Here is a 20258-nt window from a genome sequence, read left to right as displayed (position 1 = left end):
AACACACATAAAAATTGCTGGTGAACACAGCAGGCCAGGCAGCATCTGTAGGAAGAGGTACAGTCGACATTTTGGGCCGAGACCCTTCGTCAGGACTAACTAAAAGAAGAGATAGTAAGAGATTTGAAAGTGGGAGGGGGAGGGGGAGGGGGAGATCCGAAATGATAGGAGAAGACAGGAGGGGGAGGTCTTCTTTCAGTTAGTCCTGACGAAGGGTCTCGGCCCGAAACGTCGACTGTACCTCTTCCTACAGATGCTGCCTGGCCTGCTGCGTTCACCAGCAATTTTTGTGTGTGGTTTGTTTACAGTGTGGTGGTTTTCCAAGATTGCTATTTGAAAAATAAAATATGCAAGAACACATCTGGAATAAAACAGCATTACTGGTCTCTAATTCTGCATCTTATGTGAATATAAAAGAATAAAAATAAATGAGTAAGAAATAAATGAGCAGACAAAAGCTTTAAAGTCTGTTAAAATTAGTTTGATGCATGAAATTAACAGAATGAAAAACTGATCACATTTATTGCTAAGCAACAGAAAATATCTTAAAAATAACCTGCTTGAGACCTTTGATAAATCTCAGTCACTGTTCTACCACTCTATGGCCAGAATTGGAATGTTTTCTTGTTTAAACCCTCTCCGAGTCTGCCCAAATTATACTGGCTTCAAAAATAACTGAATCATACAAGCTTGGACATAAAGGCAAGAGGAGAAAATATGGCCAGTGATATTAATAAAAAGGGAAGAAAGTGATTAGATGTTTGAATGGATTTTGTCCTTTTTAGTCGCAATGGCAGAATGAAACAATGTGCATTTATTCTCCTAATTTCTGGAGGTCAAACTGTCACTTAGAACTAAAAAAAGTCTGATAAAGCAGGTTGATCACTGGAGCATGAAATTCAGTGAATGGCCAGTGTTCAAGGTAATTGAAGTACCCATGATTTGGGAAAAGATTTCACAAGCTGGTGTTGATAGGGAAGGTTGTGAAATATGACAAACAATGCAAATAATTTCCCACTGAATGAGGGAAAGAGAATTCAGTCAAACATAAATACTTCTGATGCAAATTACTAGCTCGTCCAAGTTATGGCACTTATTTTTTCATAGCTATTTTGGGGAAAGATACACATTTCAGGATATTTTATTTGATATTAAACTTGCTATAATACCATTATCATTGGCATTTGCATAGATCATGCAGAAAATCAACTCAGTGTGAAAAAAGTTAAACTGTATCCAAGTAAACTTGACTTAATCAAAGTGATCGTCTGAGTTAGAGGGGGCTGGTTCATAACATACTGTTCATGCCAGCTACAGAATAATTGTATGACAGTATAGGCAAAACCAAAATAACTGACATGGAAAAATCTCAAAGCCAAGAATGCCACATAAAATTGGAAATAGAAGGAATCTTCAGATTTCAGAATAACTAAATACGCTCATTGCCAGATATGAAGAGGAAAGATTTTTAAAAGTTGTGTTTTGGAAAGCAGGGTGAAATTTAGAAGAGAGAAGATGCATAACTATGTTGCATAAGAGGTGGAGACCTATTAAAACATAAAATATTCATCTAAAATTGAAGAAAAATTGTTAGCTTTCTTCTTTGTTATGATTACCAATTTTAATGTATTTTTCCATTATGTTTTACATCATAACTTTCTAGCATACTTACAGATCTGGGCTGACCAGAAAATCTTCTGTTATAATCGTTTACATCTTGAATAACTTGTATAGATTCTGGATGTTGGTCATTCATTGTGAACAATGGAAACAACAAGGTGACCTGCTCACAAGATAATTAAAATCAATAGTGATTTTTTCCTGGTACATAAAGCATACATATTAAAATAAATTAAGAAATTAATTGATTTTAACTGACAGAAGTTAACTCAAATTTTGACTTTATATAATTACTTGGAACACACAATGTCTTTTCAAATTCTAAACTTACCGTGTTCACGATTATATCAAGATGGGAGGTTTGCTTCAAATAAAACAGAATCCTGGCGGTGTATACAATGTCCTCACACTGCGAACTAAGTGAAGTTCAGGATTTACAAGAGGTCATTTGATTGACTCTGGCTATATATGTGTGTGGGGGTTATTTGCTGTGTTATTTAAAATGGTAAATAATGCAAAGCATGCAAGTGAGTATTCAAGAATCAGTTACCGAGGATCTACTAGCAATAGCATCTCTGAGACAGTTTGAAATAAAGTCAACTCAACTGCTATTCCATTCCAACTTTTTCCCCCTATAAAATCTTGCTGGTTGTATAATACTGTATAGTTGGACTGGACTCTGAAAAGCTACACTTCACTTAATTAAAAAGGTACAAATATAAGGATAATCAAACCAGATTCTAAGTTACCAAATTTAACTTCCCAAAAATGGCAGGGAGGAAATGTATACATACCTTCCAAGACATTGAAAGGATGCACTAAGGAAGGAACCTAGTATGATTCCACATAACATTAAAGATGTTCAGATAGTCTTCCTAACAAGTAAACAAAAATGATACTATACTCAAAGGCATCAGCGTTTTAATGAATATGTAAATGAAGTCTGATATATTGAATTATTAAAAAAAACAAATGGCACAAACAATCTGTGAATAACACCAGATATATGGGTTGAATAGAAGCAGCACAGCCTAGGTCTGAGACCAGGAATGACCAGAGGTTTGGATGATTTAATCACTGGGCTGGATTGAAAAGGTCAGAGTGTCAGGGCTGGAGTGAGGAATGGGTTGGTTCAGCTACTCCGCGAGATTTACTCGTCTCTGCACTGAACTGAGGCTCTGGCCTGCAACTAATGGGTCCCTGAATTGGTTGCAGAGATGACTGGCTTTCGTGAACTTCAGTTCTGGATCTTATTTGCTTAGTTTTATTGCTTGCATGATTTTTTTCCTGCACATTTTGGTGTTTAACAGTATTGGGTTTCTTTGTGGATGTATGTAAAGAGATGAATGTCAAGGCTGTATATAGTATACATACTTAGATACTAAATGTACTTTGAACTTTGATCTTTACAATGCCAATTTGCTTTAAACGCACAATGTACATAGCATAACTGCAAATAGTAGAGATAAACAGGATCATGTGGACCTAAACAATGAGAACTGGATACAAGTTGTCTGAATTTTGTTTTGCTCTAACTTGTGAATACAGTGAATTCTGGTTAATTGGGACACATCAGGACCAATATATTTTGGCCCAATTAAGTAGCTGCCCCAATTAGAAATAGTTAAAAGCCAAATTACTGTTTAACTGAGTAACAAATTACTTGTTTAAATAAAATACGGAACAAAAGAACACCACCAATACCTCAACTTAGACCCTAATTATTATCAATGGAGTGATTCATACCCTGCCATGTTCTTTGATTAACTGTAAATGAACAAAATCAGCACAAACCCAGTGCAAATAATGAACTGCCTTTATACAATGCTTTCAATGATTGCATCTTCTAAACATTCAAGATGATTGTTGACATCTCCAAATTCTTCATAGGGCCTAATTTGAAATAGTGAAATAGTTTCATTTTCACTCCTGGTCATTTCTGGCATCTCCATGCCTGAATGCTTGAAACCAGTTCTCAATTATCTGACTGCTCATTTCTCTCCAACTATCAATGACAACAATCACTTTTTGAACACAAACACATGCAACTGCTGCTACTTAAATGTGTTCGTTCTACAGTATAGTGTCTAACAACCATACAAATGTGCATAACTGATGCTAGTTAGAAACTGTTCTACAAGTCTCTTGTCCCAGTTAAGCAGCATAGTGTCCCAAATAAGCCACTGCCCAATCAACCAATGGCCTAATTAACTGGAACCCACTTTACCTATAAATTGTTTAAATGGTCTGTAAACTATGCACAAAAAAACAATCTGAAACAAAAAATATTGAAAATGATGAATCTTTAATAAATAGCAAAGGACAGGTTATAATATTCCGAGTGGGTTTTAGGTTTTGAAAATATTCATATTTATAGACTGACTATGATAAAAGTGAAAATTTACTATTATGTGTTAAACAGAAGAGGTGCAAACAATGATTTGGATCATCTTTGTCAGGATTAGATAACTGACAACATAAATACAGTGGCATGCAAAAGTTTCGGCACCTCTGTTCAAAATTTCTGTTACTGTGAATAGTTAAGTGAGTAGAAGATGATCTGATCACCAAAAGTCATAAAGGTAAAGATGAAACATTCCTTTCAACATTTCAAGCAAAATTAGTGTATTATTTTTGTTTTGTACAATTTTAGAGTGAAAGTGAACAAAAAGGAAAGGAGCACCATACAAAGGTATGGACACCCCAAGAGATTTGAGCTCTCATAACTTTTACCAAGGTCTCAGACCTTAATTAGCTTGTTAGGGCTATGGCTTGTTCACAATCATTGTTAGGAAAGGCCAGTTTATGCAAATTTCAAAACTTTATAAATACCCTGACTCCTCAAAACTTGTCCCAACAATCAGCAGCCATGGGCTCCTCTAAGCAGCTGCCCAGCACTCTGAAAATTAAAATAAACGATGCCCACAAAGCAGGAGAAGGCTATAAGAAGATAACAAAATGTTTTCAGGTAGCCGTTTCCTCAGTTCGTAATGTAATTAAGAAATGGCAGTTAACAGGAATGGTGGAGGTCAAGTTGAGGCCTGGAAGACCAAGAAAACTTTCCGAGAGAACTGCTTGTAGGATTTCTAGAAAGGCAAATAAAAACCCTCATTTGACTGCAAAAGACCTTCAGGAAGATTTAACAGACTCTGGACTGGTGGTGCACTGTTCTACCGTGCAGTGACACCTGCACAAATACGACCTTCATGGAAGAGTCATTAAAAAAAAACCTTTCCTTCAGTGTCAGAAGTTTGCAAAGGAACATCTAAACAGGAAACTACTGGCTTCCTCTGCAAAACATCATTTGCAAAAAGAGCAAAAATAGTGAGGAAGTGTTCCAAAATCTGTTGGCAGAGGGTAAGAAGTTGTTCCTAAGATGCTGAGTGTGTCTTTAGGTTCCTATACCTCCTTTGATGGTAATAATAAGAGCACATCCTGGGTGATGGATGCTGTTTGTTTTAGGTATCGCCTTTTGAAGATATCCTCAATGCTGGGGAGGCTAGTGCCCATGTTTTTGCTGGCTGAAGTTGCAACCCTCTGAAGCTTTTACCAATCTTGTGCATTGGCCCCTCTATACAAGACAATGATGCAACCTGTTAGAACGATTTTCACAGCACAGCTGTAGAAACTTGTTAGTCTTTGTTGACACATCAAATCTCCAATTCCTAATGAAACATAGCCACAGGCATGCCTTCATGATTGCATCAACTTGTTAGCCCAGGATAGATCTTCAGAAGTGTTGACAACTCAGGAACTTGAAATTACTCATCTTTTTCACGGCTGACCCCCAGTGAAGACTGGTGTGCGTGTTCCCTCGACTTCCCCTTCCTCAAATCCATAACCAGTTCCTTGGCAACAACAAAACAAAACTTCTCGCCGCCCCAGACACATCCTCAGTTGTGTTGGTTATTAACACAAATGACACATTTCACAGCATGTTTCAATGTACAATAAATAAATCTAAATGTTTTAAAATTCTGGCATCATAAATAAATGTATCCATCTTTAATGATCTTTTCTCCATTAGATGTTCAACCATCTGGACATCACTGATGATCACAGCTATCATCAGCACATCACTTGCAGCACCAGAGGACCCAATGCACTTGACCACTGCTACATGACCATCAAGAATGCCTACCATTCCATCTCTCCACTGCATTTTACTAAATCTGGTCATCTATCTGTCCTCCTCCTACTTTGTGTATAGGCAGAGATTAAAGAACAAGGCAGCAGAAGAAAGGGCAACAAAGAAATGGTCATGGGAGCTGGAAGAGCTTTTCACAATGACCTCAGTTGAAACTACTCAGATAACAAAGCAGTCTGATGAGACACAGCAAGATCTAGGGAATATTCACACTTGGGGTATTCAAAGCTTTCAATACTCTCCATTGAATAATAATGAGTATATTTGCCAGACAGATTGCTGTAGTTCAATAAGATAAACTCACCACCACCTCCGCTATTCAAGGCCGAGGTTAGGAGGGTTAATGGCGCCTAACAGAAACTCCTTTGCTTGTATCTTTGGAAACAGCTCTATTTCTATTTTTAATATCTCTATTTTTCTCCTTCAGGGTTCTTTTCAAGATCCTGACCTGGAGTTGCATGCTGATTACGGTTCTTTGCGGGAATGGGACCAGCTCTTGGGGTTTCACAACTGGCCGTTGTTTGGCATGCCAAGGGCTCTGCCTAAGAGTTCGGCTCGCCTTTGGAGGTCTAGGATCTTGGGGCTCTGGAGGCGGACGGATCGAAAGTTGGAGTCACGGCAGGTGATCCGTGTGTCACCAAGGGAGTTGGAAGATCTATGGCTGTGTGCCCAGAGACCCAAGGTCTTTGGGCACAGAGCTCAAAAAAAAAGCAAAACAGACCTTTAACATCATAAACCAGCGAGCTGTTTGTTATGTCTCCCCTCTCGCTGTGAAACAAAGATACCCCTTATTAGGGAGAGAGAGCCTGTAGTATGTTGAATGCCGGGTAAACAATGTAGTCTTTGGAGTACTGCAAGTCTGTGTCTTTACTGTTGCTTTGCTCACGCTTGAATGCTCAGTGGCAGGTGCCGATGCTTTTGTTTTGACAGTGGGGGAAGGGGGGATTGTTGCTTGCTGTTGCTTACGTGCAGGACGGGGGACTTTGGGGCAATGTTCCCTCTAATTTTTAGTAGTCAGTGTGTGCAAAAATCTTAAGTTGTGCAATTTTTTTTCCTGTGACAAAAGTATGTGCGCATTGAATGCACACATGGGACAGTTTATGTAGGTTTACAAAATAATTGACATAAAACTGCACAGAATAACAACAAAATAACATACATATTTAAGTCACACACACAAAAAATGATGGTGGACACAGCAGGCCAGGCAGCATCTGTAGGAAGAGGTACAGTCGACGTTTCGGACCGAGACCCTTTGTCAGGACTAACTGAAAGAAGAGATAGTAAGAGATTTGAAAGTGGGAGGGGGAGGGGGAGATCCGAAATGATAGGAGAAGACAGGAGGGGGAGGGATGGAGCCAAGAGCTGGACAGTTGATTGGCAAAAGGGATATGAGGCTGGAGGAGGGAGCGGATCATGGGACAGGAGGCCTAGGGAGAAAGAAAGGGGGGGGGAGCCCAGAGGGTGGGCAAGGAGTTACAGTGAGAGGGAGAGAGGCAGAAAAGAGAGAAAAAAAGGGGAAAGAAAAAATCATAATAATAATAAATACATAAATTAATAAGGGATAGGGTACGAAGGGGAGGGGGGCATTAACAGTAGTTAGAGAAGTCAATGTTCATGCCATCAGGTTGGAGATATTTAATTTTTATCATATTTAAGTCAATTATTTTTCCTCTCTCCTGTCTTCGGCATTTACCCATTCTTTGTAAACTCTATCTCGACTAATAGAACTTCCATCCCATCGATAGTTTTTGATTCTGATTAACATATCCAAATGACATTCACCTAAACAGTTTCTCAGCTTGTTTTTGAGTTGACTTATTAGGCTAAAACCTCATTCACAGTCTGCACTAGACGCAAAAAAGGTTCCCCCAACGTCCATCAACTGTGCAAGGTCGCAAAACTGTTCATTTTGAAGTACAAATGCCACCATTTGAGCAAAGTTTGAAATCGGTTTGGATTTTATTTTTTTTGCACAGAAAATCTGAAATCATTAAACTGTCTAACCATTACAATATTTTCAGCTAGAAAATCATGATATTTTAGACATAAGGCATTAACTTGTTCATCGCTAAATGTGAAGTCACAATCTGCAATTGCGGAGAAATCAAAAGCCGACCATTCTTGTACCTCAACTTTGATCTCTGGGTTTGATCGTTTTTGCTCTCGCTCATCTACTCAACCATAACATGCGTAGCACTCCTGTAACGGGTAATGACGGGTTCTGTTGCCTGAGCTTTTATACACCATCCAAATGTGATTTACTTGCCAAATGACGCTTCATAAAGTCAAGTTTCCAAATATCATCCCACTTCTTTCCACTAGCAAATTCTCCAGCAACTTTCGCATCACAACAATACAAACAGATAACTCCAGTTTCCGAATCATACATAAATATTTCTCGTAGCTGAACGTTCATGATCTCATGAGCTTTCGGTGTAACAGCTTCTACTATTTTGTTAAGCCATTCAACTTTAAACAAATTTGCAGTTCTTTTGCGCTTCATGCCCTTCGCTTCTTTTGAATTCGACATAGTGAATCAATATTTTTTCCAATAAAAACTTAGTAAGCTATCTACAGAATTTGAAACAGATCTTTGTAAACTTTACGATATGAACACTATCCGCCAAACATGGCTACCGCCATGATGCAGTGTACAAACCGGAACAGGAAAGGTGAGGTGACGTAAATTAGTGACGAGCATTGTGGTACTTGAAAAACCGACTAACAAGTTAACAGAAACAGTTAGCTAAAAGATTATTTTCAATAAGTATAAGTATTAACTACTACATCATTTTAGGTAACTAACCTTTTGTACGCACATTCATTTCCTTTGTGTGCTGGTTGAAAAACGTGTGCGCGTGCGCACAGCTTAGAGGGAACTAGGCTTTGGGGTTCTAACATTTAACTGTTGTTCACCCTTTGAGGCATTCCTTTGTTTTTGTGGATGGTTGTGAAGAAAAAGCATTTCAGAATGTATATTGTACACGTTTCTCTAACATTAAATGTACCTTTGAAACCTTCTCAAAATAATTTAAGGATAGGATAAAATACAACTAAATATTCTGAAATTACCAGCTGATGAACATTTAACATTAGATGCACCCATTACTGAAGAGGAAATAAAGAAAGCAATTTTTTTGATGAATTCTGGTAAAGCACCTGGCCCGGATGGGTATACAGTTGAACTTTGTAAATCTTTTTCAGACGTACAGTTCATTGGCTATATTTAAGAGGGAGTTAGATATGGCCCTTGTGGCTACGGGGGTCAGGGGGTATGGAGGGAAGGCTGGGGCAGGGTTCTGAGTTGGATGATCAGCCATGATCATAATAAACGGCGGTGCAGGCTCGAAGGGCCGAATGGCCTACTCCTGCACCTATTTTCTATGTTTCTATGTACTTACTTTCTCCCGGTTACATAGAATTTTTAAAAATGCTTTATCTGCAGGTAAATTACCACAATCCTTTTATGAAGCATCTATCTAATTAATTCCTGAAAAAGATAAAGATCCCACTGAATGTGCATCATATAGACCTATATCTTTGTTGAATGTGGATTCTAAAATCTTTTCCAAAATATTAGGAATTAGAATAGAGAAGGTACTAGTACAAATTGTCTTCGAAGATCAGACAGGATTTATTAAAAGATCGTTACTCACATTTTAATGTTAGGAGGCTAATGAATATTGTATACACTACTTCAGTTAAAACTCCAGAATGCGTTATTTCGCTTGACGCCGAGAAGGCATTTGACAGACTTGAATGGGAATATTTATTTGATATACTTGAGAAATATAATTTCAACTCAAAATTTATATCCTGAATTCAACTGATATATTGTACACCTCTGGCTGCTGTATTTACCAATAATACATAGAACATAGAATAGTACAGCACAGTACAGGCCCTTCGGCCCACAATGTTGTGCTGACCCTCAAACCCTGCCTCCCATATAACACCCCCCCACCTTAAATTCCTCCATATACCTGTCTAGTAGTCTCTTAAATTTCACTAGCGTATCTGCCTCCACCACTGACTCAGGCAGTGCATTCCACGCACCAACCACCCTCTGAGTAAAAAAACCTTCCTCTAATATCCCCCTTGAACTTCCCACCCATTACCTTAAAGCCATGTCCTCTTGTATTGAGCAATGGTGCCCTGGGGAAGAGGCACTGGCTATCTACTCTTACTATTCCTCTTAATATCTTGTATACCTCTATCATGTCTCCTCTTATCCTCCTCCTCTCCAGAGAGTAAAGCCCTAGCTCCCTTAATCTCTGATCATAATCCATACTCTCTAAACCAGGCAGCATCCTGGTAAACCTCCTCTGTACCCTTTCCAATGCTTCTACATCCTTCCTATAGTGAGGCGACCAGAACTGGACACAGTACTCCAAGTGTGGCCTAAACAGAGTTTTATAGAGCTGCGTAATTACCTCGCGACTCTTAAACTCTATCCCTCGACTTACGAAAGCTAACACCCCATAAGCTTTCTTAACTACCCTATCTACCTGTGAGGCAACTTTCAGGATCTGTAGATTAATCAGAGATCCCCATTTTTTAGGCTTTTTCGAGGTACTAGACAGGGCTGTCCTTTAAGCCCTTTACTAGTTGATATTGTCCTGGAGCCCTTGGCAATTTCTATTCGTGATTCACCTAATATATTTGGCATTATTCATGGGAATGGGACGCATAAGGTATGCAGATGACCTGTTACTATGCATCTCTAACCCAGAGAAATCCATTCCTGCAGTAATAACACTATTTGCTCAGTTTAGTAATTTTTCTGGTTACAAACTGAATCTTGATAAGAGTGTGCTTTTACCATTAAATATGCAAGTTCCAATTTATAGACGATCACCATTTAGATTAGTTACTGATTATTTTACTTACTTGGGGGTTAAAATTACTAAGCATAAGGATCTATTTAATTTTTCACCCTTAATTGATCATGTTAAACAACTGCTTACTAAATGGTCCCCATTGTCCTTACTTTGATTGGTCAAATTAATACTATTAAGATGATTATTTTACCTAAATTTCTGTATCTATTTCAGGCAGTATCAATTTTTATCCCTAAATTTTTTTTTGATATTATTGATTCTAAAATTTCTTCATATATATGGCAGAATTGAAGTCCCAGGTTAAGTAAGAAATAGTTACAGAAATCAAAAAAAGGCGGCAGTTTGGCTTTGCTGAATCTTAGATTTTACTACTGGGCAATTAACTATTGATATTTAACGTTTTGGACACAAGAATTGGATGAAACTCAATGACCACGATGGATGAACCTCAAGTGGGAGTCTGTACAGGGTTTTTTGCTGGCTTCTATTCTAGGAGCTGCGCTTCCCTTTGCACTTACTAAATTGAATAAACAAATGATAAATCCAATAATTAAACATACAATATGAATATAGTTTCAATTTCGTAAATTCTCTGGATTGAACAAATTTATCCTGTCAGGTTCTATTATATCTAATTTTTTTTCAACCATCTAGAATTGATCAAGCTTTTCTTCTATGGAAAACAAAGGGAATAACATGTTTCCATGATTTATTCATGGATGATTGTTTTATGTCTTTTGAACAGTTGTCTAATAAATATAATTTGCCTAGATCATGCTTTTTCAGATATTTACAGATTAGAAACTTTTTGAACACTACTTTATCTACCTTTCCGATATCGCATCAAATTGAAGTTACAGAAAATTTTTTAGGTTTAAACCGCTATCAGAAGAGTTTAATAGCAATCATTTATGATCTGATTACAAAAATACATCTAGGTACATCTGATAAAATTAAGAATGAGTGGGAAAAAGAACTTCAAATATCTTTATCTACAGAGAAATGGGATAAAATTCTTCAATTAGTCAATACTTCCTCAATGTGTGCCAGACACGCCTTGCTACAATTTAAGGTGGTTCACAGGGCTGATATGTCCAAGGATAAGTTAGCTTATTTTTATTGCCACATAAATACTGTTTGTGATAGATGTACTTCTGAGGTAGCTTCCCTGACACATATGTTCTGGTCTTGTCCTCTTCTAGAAAAATATTGGAAAGATATTTTTGATATTATTTCAGTAGTTCTGCGTATTGATTTTCAATCTCATTCTATGACTGCAATTTTTGGACTACCAGTGATAGACTCTAGTCTTTTATCCTTGTCAGCTTGTCGTCTAATTGCATTTGTTACATTAATAGCCAGAAGATCCATTTTATTTAAATGGAAAGATTCTAACCCCCCCACTACATTTCAATGGTTTTCCCAAACAATAGCATGCCTAAACTTGGAAGAAATTAGGAGTGGTACTATGGATCCTTTGGTTAAATTTGAAGAAACTTGGAGGCCATTTATTCAATATTTTCATATGATGTAAGTTGACCCTTTCTAACCTCTTTGTAGTAATTTTTTATTCATGTATAAAGGAGCAGAGTTAACGACAAATAATAATTTTAGGCGATGTTTTAAGCTTCGTTTTTTTTAGTTTACTTGTTTTTTTAGTTTAGGGAGTTTCTTTTTTTTCTCTCTTTATAAAATATCTTTTTCATGGTCAGTTACTATGAGATTGGGAGGCTAAACTATATTTGTTACTTGGAATCTGTGCTTGTACATGTCAATTTATTATTGTAATCCCGATCTCTATGTATCATTACTATTATTAAGTTTACTAATCTTGAAACTTAATAAAAAGATTGAAAAAGAAAGGATAAAATGCTATTTTTGCCAATGAAATTTCTATCCTGTGAATGGATCGAGAAAAAAAAAATCCATGTCTTCTTTTACCTTACCATTTGCCTACAAATGGGGCAATTTACAGCTCCCAACCAAGTTCCATATTTCCAATATGCAACAATGCAGGATCCTAAAGAGAAAAAAAAGATTGATTGTAAAATAAATTTGTTTTGTGACTACTTTAACCAATTCTCATCATCTATTTTAGCATAAAAATAAGTCACATGATGTTTGACCTGCAAATGTTTTCCTCTTCTGTGCGAAGTTTTATTAACTTGAATTCTAGCCTTCAGGGGCCATTTCCAATGATTCAATGTTATCAATTTTTATTGACCTTAAATCCATTTTCAAGCAGCAGCAAACTATTAAAGTCTATCATAAACACAAGATATTCTAAAGATGCTGGAAATCCAGAACACACAAAATCCTGGAGGAACTCAGCAGGTTAATCATGTATGGAAATGAAGGGGGAAGAAACCAGTAGAAGGTGCGGGGGAAGGAAAGGAGCTAGAAAGTGTTAGGTAAAGCTAAGTGGGTGGGGAAGGAAGTAAAGCAGAGAGGTGATGGGTAGAAAAAGTACAGGATTGGAGAAGGAGAAATCTGATAGAGAGTAGGCCACGGGAGAAAGGGAAGGAGGAGGAACACTAAGTTAATGTGATAGGCAGGTGAAAAGAAGAGGAGAGGTGAGAGAGGAACCATTCTTCCTACATCCATGTGCCTAGCTATGAGTCTCTTAAATGTCCCTAGTGTATCAGCTCTACCACCATCTTTGGCAGCGAGTTCCACACATCTACCACTCTTGGTGGGGGGGGGGAGGGAATCTACTGACATCTCCCCTAAATATTTGTTCACTTAGCTTAAGCTGATTGGCTCTGGCATTGGCCATTGTTACACTGTGGGGAAAAACAAAAGCACTGGCTGTCTATGCTTCTCCACTTTATAGACCTCTGTCATGTTGCCTCTCATTCTTCTTCACTCCAAAGAGAAAAGCCCTAGCTTACTTGACCTTCCCTCATAAGACATGTTCTCAAACCTAGGCAGCATCCTGGTAAATCTCCTCTGCACGCTCTCTAAAGCATCCATATCCTTCCTAATGAGGGAACCAGAAATGACCCGGAGTTTTATAAAACTGCAACATTACCTCATAGCTCTGGAACTCAATCCCCTGACTAATTAAGGCCTACTGAACCACCATCGACCAGCATGGCAACCTTGAGGGATCTATGGGAGTGGATCCCAAGATCCCTCTGATCCTCTGCACTCTGAAGAATCCTGCTATTAACCTTCTACTCTGCCTTCAAGTTCAATCTTTCAATGTGTATTACCTCACACTTTTCTGGATTGAATGTCATCCGCTATTTCTCTACTGAGCTCTGCATCCTGTCTATATCCCTCTACAAACCACAATAATCTTCTACACTCTTCACAACCCCACCAATGCTAATGCCACCTGCAAACTTACTAACATAGCTTTTCACTTCCTTATCAAACTCATTTATAAAAATCTCAGAGGAAGGGTCCCCACGAAAGATCCTTGTGGAATAGTACTCATCATTGACCTCCAGGCAGAATATGTTCCATCTACTACCACCTTCTACTTTCCATGGGCAAGCCAATTCTGAATCCATGCAGGCAAGTTTCTATGGATCACATGCTCATGACTTTCTGGATGAGCCTACCTCATAAGGCACTGGTGAGGCCTCACCTTGAGTACTGTGAACAGTTTTGGGCTCCTCATCTAAGAAAAGATGTGTTGGCATTGGAGAGGGTTCAGAGGAGGTTCACAAGGATGATACCAGGAATGAAAGGGTTACTTAACGAGGAATGTTTGATGGCTCCGAGTCTGTACTTGCTGGAATTTAGAAGGATGAGGGGGGATCTCATTGAAACATTTTGAATGTTGAAAGGCCTAGACAGAGTAGATGTGGAAAGGAATTTTCCCATGGCGGGGGGGGGGGGGGGAGTCTAGGACAAGAGGGCACCGCCTCAGGATAGAGGGGTGTAATTTAAACAGAGATGCAGAGAAATTCCTTTAGCCAAATTTATTCCCACAGGTAGCTGTGGAGGCAAGGTCGTTGGGTGTATTTAAAGCAGAGCTTAATAGGTTCTTCATTAGACACTGCATCAAGGGTTATGGGGAGAAGGCCAGGGAACAAGGCTAAAAAAAAAAAGGATCAGCCATGATTGAATGGCAGAGCAGACTTGATGGCCGAATGGCCTAAATTTGCTCCTCTGTCTTATGGAATAGAGGAAAGTTCACATCCACGGATGGACTGGGCTGTCCACACCACTCTTTGCAGTGCCCCGTGATTGACAATAGTACTGTCCCCAGACTGTTAAAACAGCCAGTCAGGAAGCTCCTGCTGGTGGCCATGTATAAAGTCCTGAGGATCTGGGGACTCATGCTGAACTTCTTCAGCCGTCTAAAGTAAAAGAGGCGCTGCTGTGCTTTTTTCACCACACAGCCAGTATGTACAGTCCAGGTGAGATCCTCAGTGAAGTGTATACCAAGGAACTTGAACCTACTCACCCTCTCAACCACAGTTCCATTGATGACAATAGGATCCTTCCCTATTTCTGACTTCTATCAACACTGACTCAGTAGACGATCCCACCATGACATCCTCTCCTCTCTTTCTGCAGCTGCGATAATATCCCTGATTAACAATGCCATCTCCTCCACCTCTTACCTGCCTCCCCATCTTTTCTGAAACATTTAAACCACAGAACACCCAGCAGTTAAATCCTGCCCTTGAGATAACCAAGTCTTTGTAATAGCCACACATTGTAATTCCATGTACTGATTCACAATAAGCTTTACATTATTACCATTATTAATACTTCACGCATTAAAGAAAACACATTTCAACCCCTCCAACTGACAACTGCAATAGTTCTAACTAAATATTTATCCAGCAAGCTTAGGAAGCATAGAACAATCTGAAAGGATGGATAATGTTCTCCAGTGATCCATTTCAGCCTCCTAATACTGAGAGGAATGAAAATTTAAGCCCCTCCTTCCACATTTCTGAGTTCCAGATCAAGCTAAATTTGATCATTAAGTGGATGCTGTCCCCTTGTACCAGGCCCTCTGTTGGTCAGGGTTAACCATGGATCAGACTGTCTACATCATATGCAAGCCAGGGTAGTAAAATATGAGGAGTAAGGTGTTGCCCATGCAGCAGACTCCCCCTTTCCATGCAGAAGATGAATCCAAAGGAATGGCAGAAACAGATATAGTTTGGCACCAGTGGCATTGCCAGAGTTGCCAGTCAGTGTTCAACTCAACTCTGGACTGCCTTAGGGACTCCAACTCCCAATTTTTCCTTGGGGGTTTACTCCTGAAGCCTTCCCCGTGACCAAGTATAGCCGCAAGACAGTTTGAAATCAGTTTTTCTTCTCCTAGATGAGCTGCCAACTAAGGGGCTGAAGTTCAAATAAAAAAGTCTAACCCAAGTACTTGAAAACTCTTTTTGCTCTCATCTATCTCAAGGCAACAATCACATACCACAAAAAAGGTGGCCACAGTTGGTTTCAACAGGGAATACAGCCAGCTGTAAGCAAATTGGACAGGACGTATCAGTGTAGAACTGGTGACGATTGCTTTCAAATCCATTCTGTAATATAAGACAATGCCCATTTAGTAGATTTGATGTTCAAGATCTAGATTTTTTACATATTTTAATAGTATTATTTTGGAAGACAATCATTGCTTCATTCTACATAGTTCACTCTAAATGTTTGCAATGTTAGAACCAGATCTTGCAACAGCATGTTTGAAGGGTTAAAACTTTGCCAATATTCTTTCAGGCTACATTGTTTTTTGTTTAGGGTCAACCCTTTCAAAATTGGTGTAAAGTCTCAAGAAATTTCAATTTGTAATCTTTTTCCTTGCTAAGATCAGTAAAATTTTTTATTGCCTCCAAGCACTATTCAAAAAGCCAATTTTCTTATGTTTCATTACTGTTTTATCCACCTGGGTGATGGGGGTCCTTACCGCCCTCTTCCATTGTTAATGTAAGGAAGGAGGTACAGAAGCCTGAAGGCAAATATTCAGTGATTCAGGATCAGCTTCTTTCCCTCTGCCATCCGATTTCTAAATGAACATTGAACTCATGAACACTACCTCACTTTTTTTTTATTATTTCTGTTTTAACACCATTCTTAATTTAAATATAATTTAAAAATAAATTAAGTATAATTTAAACATAATCTTAGAAAAAACTCAGTGGAATAAAAAAAAGTCATAGCTTTGAATCAAAGAAAAAGACCTCTCCTGGGCTCCATAATAGCATCAAGGTAGGGATGCCAGAAGTCATCGTCGAGCCTTTCGGAGATGTAGTGGGCTAATCGATGAAACATCGAGGAAGGTGGGTGCCCACTTGAAAACCCCCGGGCGTCAACCCAACATCAAGGCAGTCTTGTGCAGGTGCACGTGACCCATTGGCACAAGGGATATTAACGTCTTATCGTTTGTTTCCTGATTTTGAGATAGATACACACACATACACACACACACACACACACGCGTACGTATACTTATATTCTTACCACAATTCATTTTTCTACATTCATCATATATTGCATTGTACTGCTGCTGCTAACCTAACAAATTTCATGACATATGCCAGTGATATGATTCTGTTCTAACCTTACAGTAATACGACCAGATGATCACAGTCATGTACACCTCTTTCTTTGTACTCTTAATTAATTATATTATGAAGCTATTCGCCATTTGTTTTTCCTCTATTATTCAACTATTTGCCAATACCTTGAATGGTTCACACACTGTTATTGCTGCAAACCTATTGCTAGAGATGACTTTGCTCAACTTGGCAAGTCACCTCCAAATTTCTCTGAAGAGTTCTATCCATAGATTCTCCATCATCTACAAATATGTAATAGGCTTTCAAATGCACACCAATGCCATACATTTGTCAGTTCTGCTTTGTTGTGACCACCTCTATGCTCAGTCTGTCTTAGGATTTGATGAATTGAAATTACACTCCAGTTACACATCTGCAAATTTAGGAGGCAAAGTCACAATAATTTTGGTAAAATCAACACCCTATCTGCATATAGGAAGGAGGAATAATAGCACCCGATGTTTGAAAGAGAAAAATAAAACTATTTTGAGTTTTAAATTGACAGGAGGAGGCCACAGTTTAATACATCTCCAAACGTACTGCAATCACATGGTGCATAAAAGATTTTTAGCAACATAGATTAGTTACCAATTTTGCTGCAAGATAGTTTTCTGTAACATAGTGTGAAAATGGTGAAAAAGTTTATGAATCCTACCCACGCTGCTCATAGACTCTGCCCCACTTCCATCAGGGAGAAGGCTACATAGCATCCACGTCAGGACCACCAAGCTCAAATAATTACTTTGCCCAAGCAGTAAGGCTGATTAACACCTCCACCACCATTACTATCACTCATCCGGTCAGAGTCAACTTATGTACAAATACTCCTGTGTCTAGTGTCATTTATACAATTAATGTATCAATGTATACAAGCTAAGTATTTATATTTATTGCGTTCTTCATCATATTGTGTTTTTTATTCTACTGCATTGGATCTGGAGTAACAATTATTTCTTCTCCTTTACCCTTCTGTACTGGAAATGCCATTGAATATTCTTGAATACTGAATAAAGCTCTTACCTGGGAATTTAAAGCCTCAGCTTGGAGATGTTGTCGGAGCTCCCTTATATGTTCCTGATTCTCGGGGTGGATGTTTTGCTGCTCATTTCTACAAGAGTATATGAAAAAAAAATTAGCCAGTTTAAAATATTACAAAAAGATTTTAAATAAAGGCAGGAGGAGATGGCGGCACGCCTGCGTGTGTGCAGCCCTCCGGTGAAAAATGATATCGTATCTTTTAAATAGGGGCCGTGGACAATTCTGATTTGATGGAGAATGGACATGAAAGCACAGAGGAACATCTGGAGAAATTTCTGAAACGCCCGTTCGCTGCTGTCGTTACTGTGTGGTCGGGAAACTTTTGGAGGGTAGGCCTCAAAATCCCCTGCCTTGCCTGCTTTTGGCAACTGAGAAGGAGGTTGAATCGTTCGGACAGAGATGGCGCTCAGTACTCGGTGTCAGAGAGCTGATCAGAGCTAAGTTTTCGGATGACTCAGGGCCGGATTAAAGTCGGCATGGCAGGGAGAGTTTTTCTTCCTTCTTCCGTTTGTGTGGGATGTGGGACATTTGAGAAACTTTGAACTTTACTGTGCTCATGGACTTCTTCATCAAGTTATGGTATTGTTGCACTGTTTGTAACTATATGTTATAGTTATGTGGTTTTGTCAGTTTTTTCAGTCTTGGTTTGTCCTGTGTTTTGTGATATCACACCGGAGGAAATAATGTATCATTTCTTAATGCATGCATTACTAAATGACAATAAAAGAGGACTACGTGTCTTCATAATCTAAATATTCCTGCAAGCAACATGACCTCATTGAATATAGAACGGTCTAGAGAAAGTGGATGTGGAGAGGATGTTTCCTATAGGGGGGGAGACATGGACCAGAGGGTGCAGCCTCAGAATATTGGGATGTCCCTTTAGAATGGAGAGGAGTAGGAATTTCTTTAGTCAAAGAGTGGTGTATCTGTGGATTTGTCATAGATGGCTGAAAAGACCATAGCAGAGGTTGACAGGTTCTTGATTAGTAGTAGCGCCAAATGTTACGAAGGAAGGCAGGAGAATGGGGTTGACAGAGATAATAAATCAGCCATGATGGAATGGTGGAGCAGACTTGATAAGCCAATTAGCCAAATTCTGCTTCTAAGTCGATGGTCTAAACAGATTTTAATTTAGATGGATTGTGAATCTGAATTAAAGAGATTTTCTTTTAAAAAAAAACATCAGTCATGAAGGTAGAAAGTTACACAAATTTCATGGGTTTGGATCATGGATTATTTAGTTCTTGATCTAAATAAGGTCCAAAAATGACCAGATTTATTGAATTAAATTTTAAAACAATCACTTTTAAATTTAACTGTAGGCTATTCAATGTCAGTCCTCAATCCAAAGCACAGAAGCAATAGGCACATGGGACCATCACTACCTTCGGGATGCTCTTGAAGTCACAAACCATCCTGACTCAAATTAATTGCTATTCCTTGAATTGAATTGACTTTATTTCTAACATCCTCCCATACATGAGTAAAAATCTTTACGTTATGTCTCCGTCTAAATGTGCAATCATAGTAATTTATAATAAATAGAACAGTCAATGTAATATAGAATACACTCACATCAGTGAGAGTTCATCAGTCCGATGGCCTGGAGGAAGAAGTTGTCCTGGAGCCTGCTGGCCCTGGCTTTTATGCTGCGGTACCATTTCAAGGATGGTAGCGGCTGGAATAGATTGTGGTTGGGGTGATTTGGGTCCCCAGTGATCCTACAGGCCCTTTTTACACACCTGTCCTTGTAAATGTCGTGAATCATGGGAAGTTCATAACTACAGACGTGCTGGGCTGTCCGCACCACTCTGCAGAGTTCTGCGATTAAGGGAGGTACAGTTCCCATGCCAGGCAGTGATGCAGCCAGTCAGGATGCTTGCAATTGTGCCCCTGTAGAAACTTCTTAGGATCTGGGGACCCATACCAAACTTCCTCAACCGTCTTGCGGTGAAAGAGGCACTGTTGTGCCTTTTGCACCACCCAACTGGTGTAAACAGACCATGAGGTCCTCGGTGATGTGGATGCCAAGGAACTTAAAGCTGTTAACCACAGATCCATTGATGT

The 20258-nt window shown here is 38.8% G+C and overlaps 1 protein-coding gene across 1 annotated transcript in view; it reads right to left on the bottom strand.

The window, feature by feature from the left end:
• Positions 1-20258, bottom strand: part of rnf170 (ring finger protein 170) — a 34612-nt gene that overhangs the window by 1842 nt on the left and 12512 nt on the right. Inside the window, exons 3-6 of the mRNA XM_063046716.1 lie at positions 18171-18258; positions 16010-16118; positions 12558-12631; positions 1673-1783 (exon numbers count right to left, since the gene is read on the bottom strand). Coding sequence (XP_062902786.1) covers positions 1673-1783; positions 12558-12631; positions 16010-16118; positions 18171-18258 — 382 coding nt within the window. The remainder of the gene's footprint in view (positions 1-1672; positions 1784-12557; positions 12632-16009; positions 16119-18170; positions 18259-20258) is intronic.

This window comes from Mobula hypostoma, chromosome 4 (genome assembly GCF_963921235.1).
Source record: "Mobula hypostoma chromosome 4, sMobHyp1.1, whole genome shotgun sequence".
NCBI classification, from domain to species: domain Eukaryota; kingdom Metazoa; phylum Chordata; class Chondrichthyes; order Myliobatiformes; family Myliobatidae; genus Mobula; species Mobula hypostoma.
Note: the sequence above shows the minus strand (reverse complement) of the source record. Positions and strands in the feature narration are given on the sequence as shown.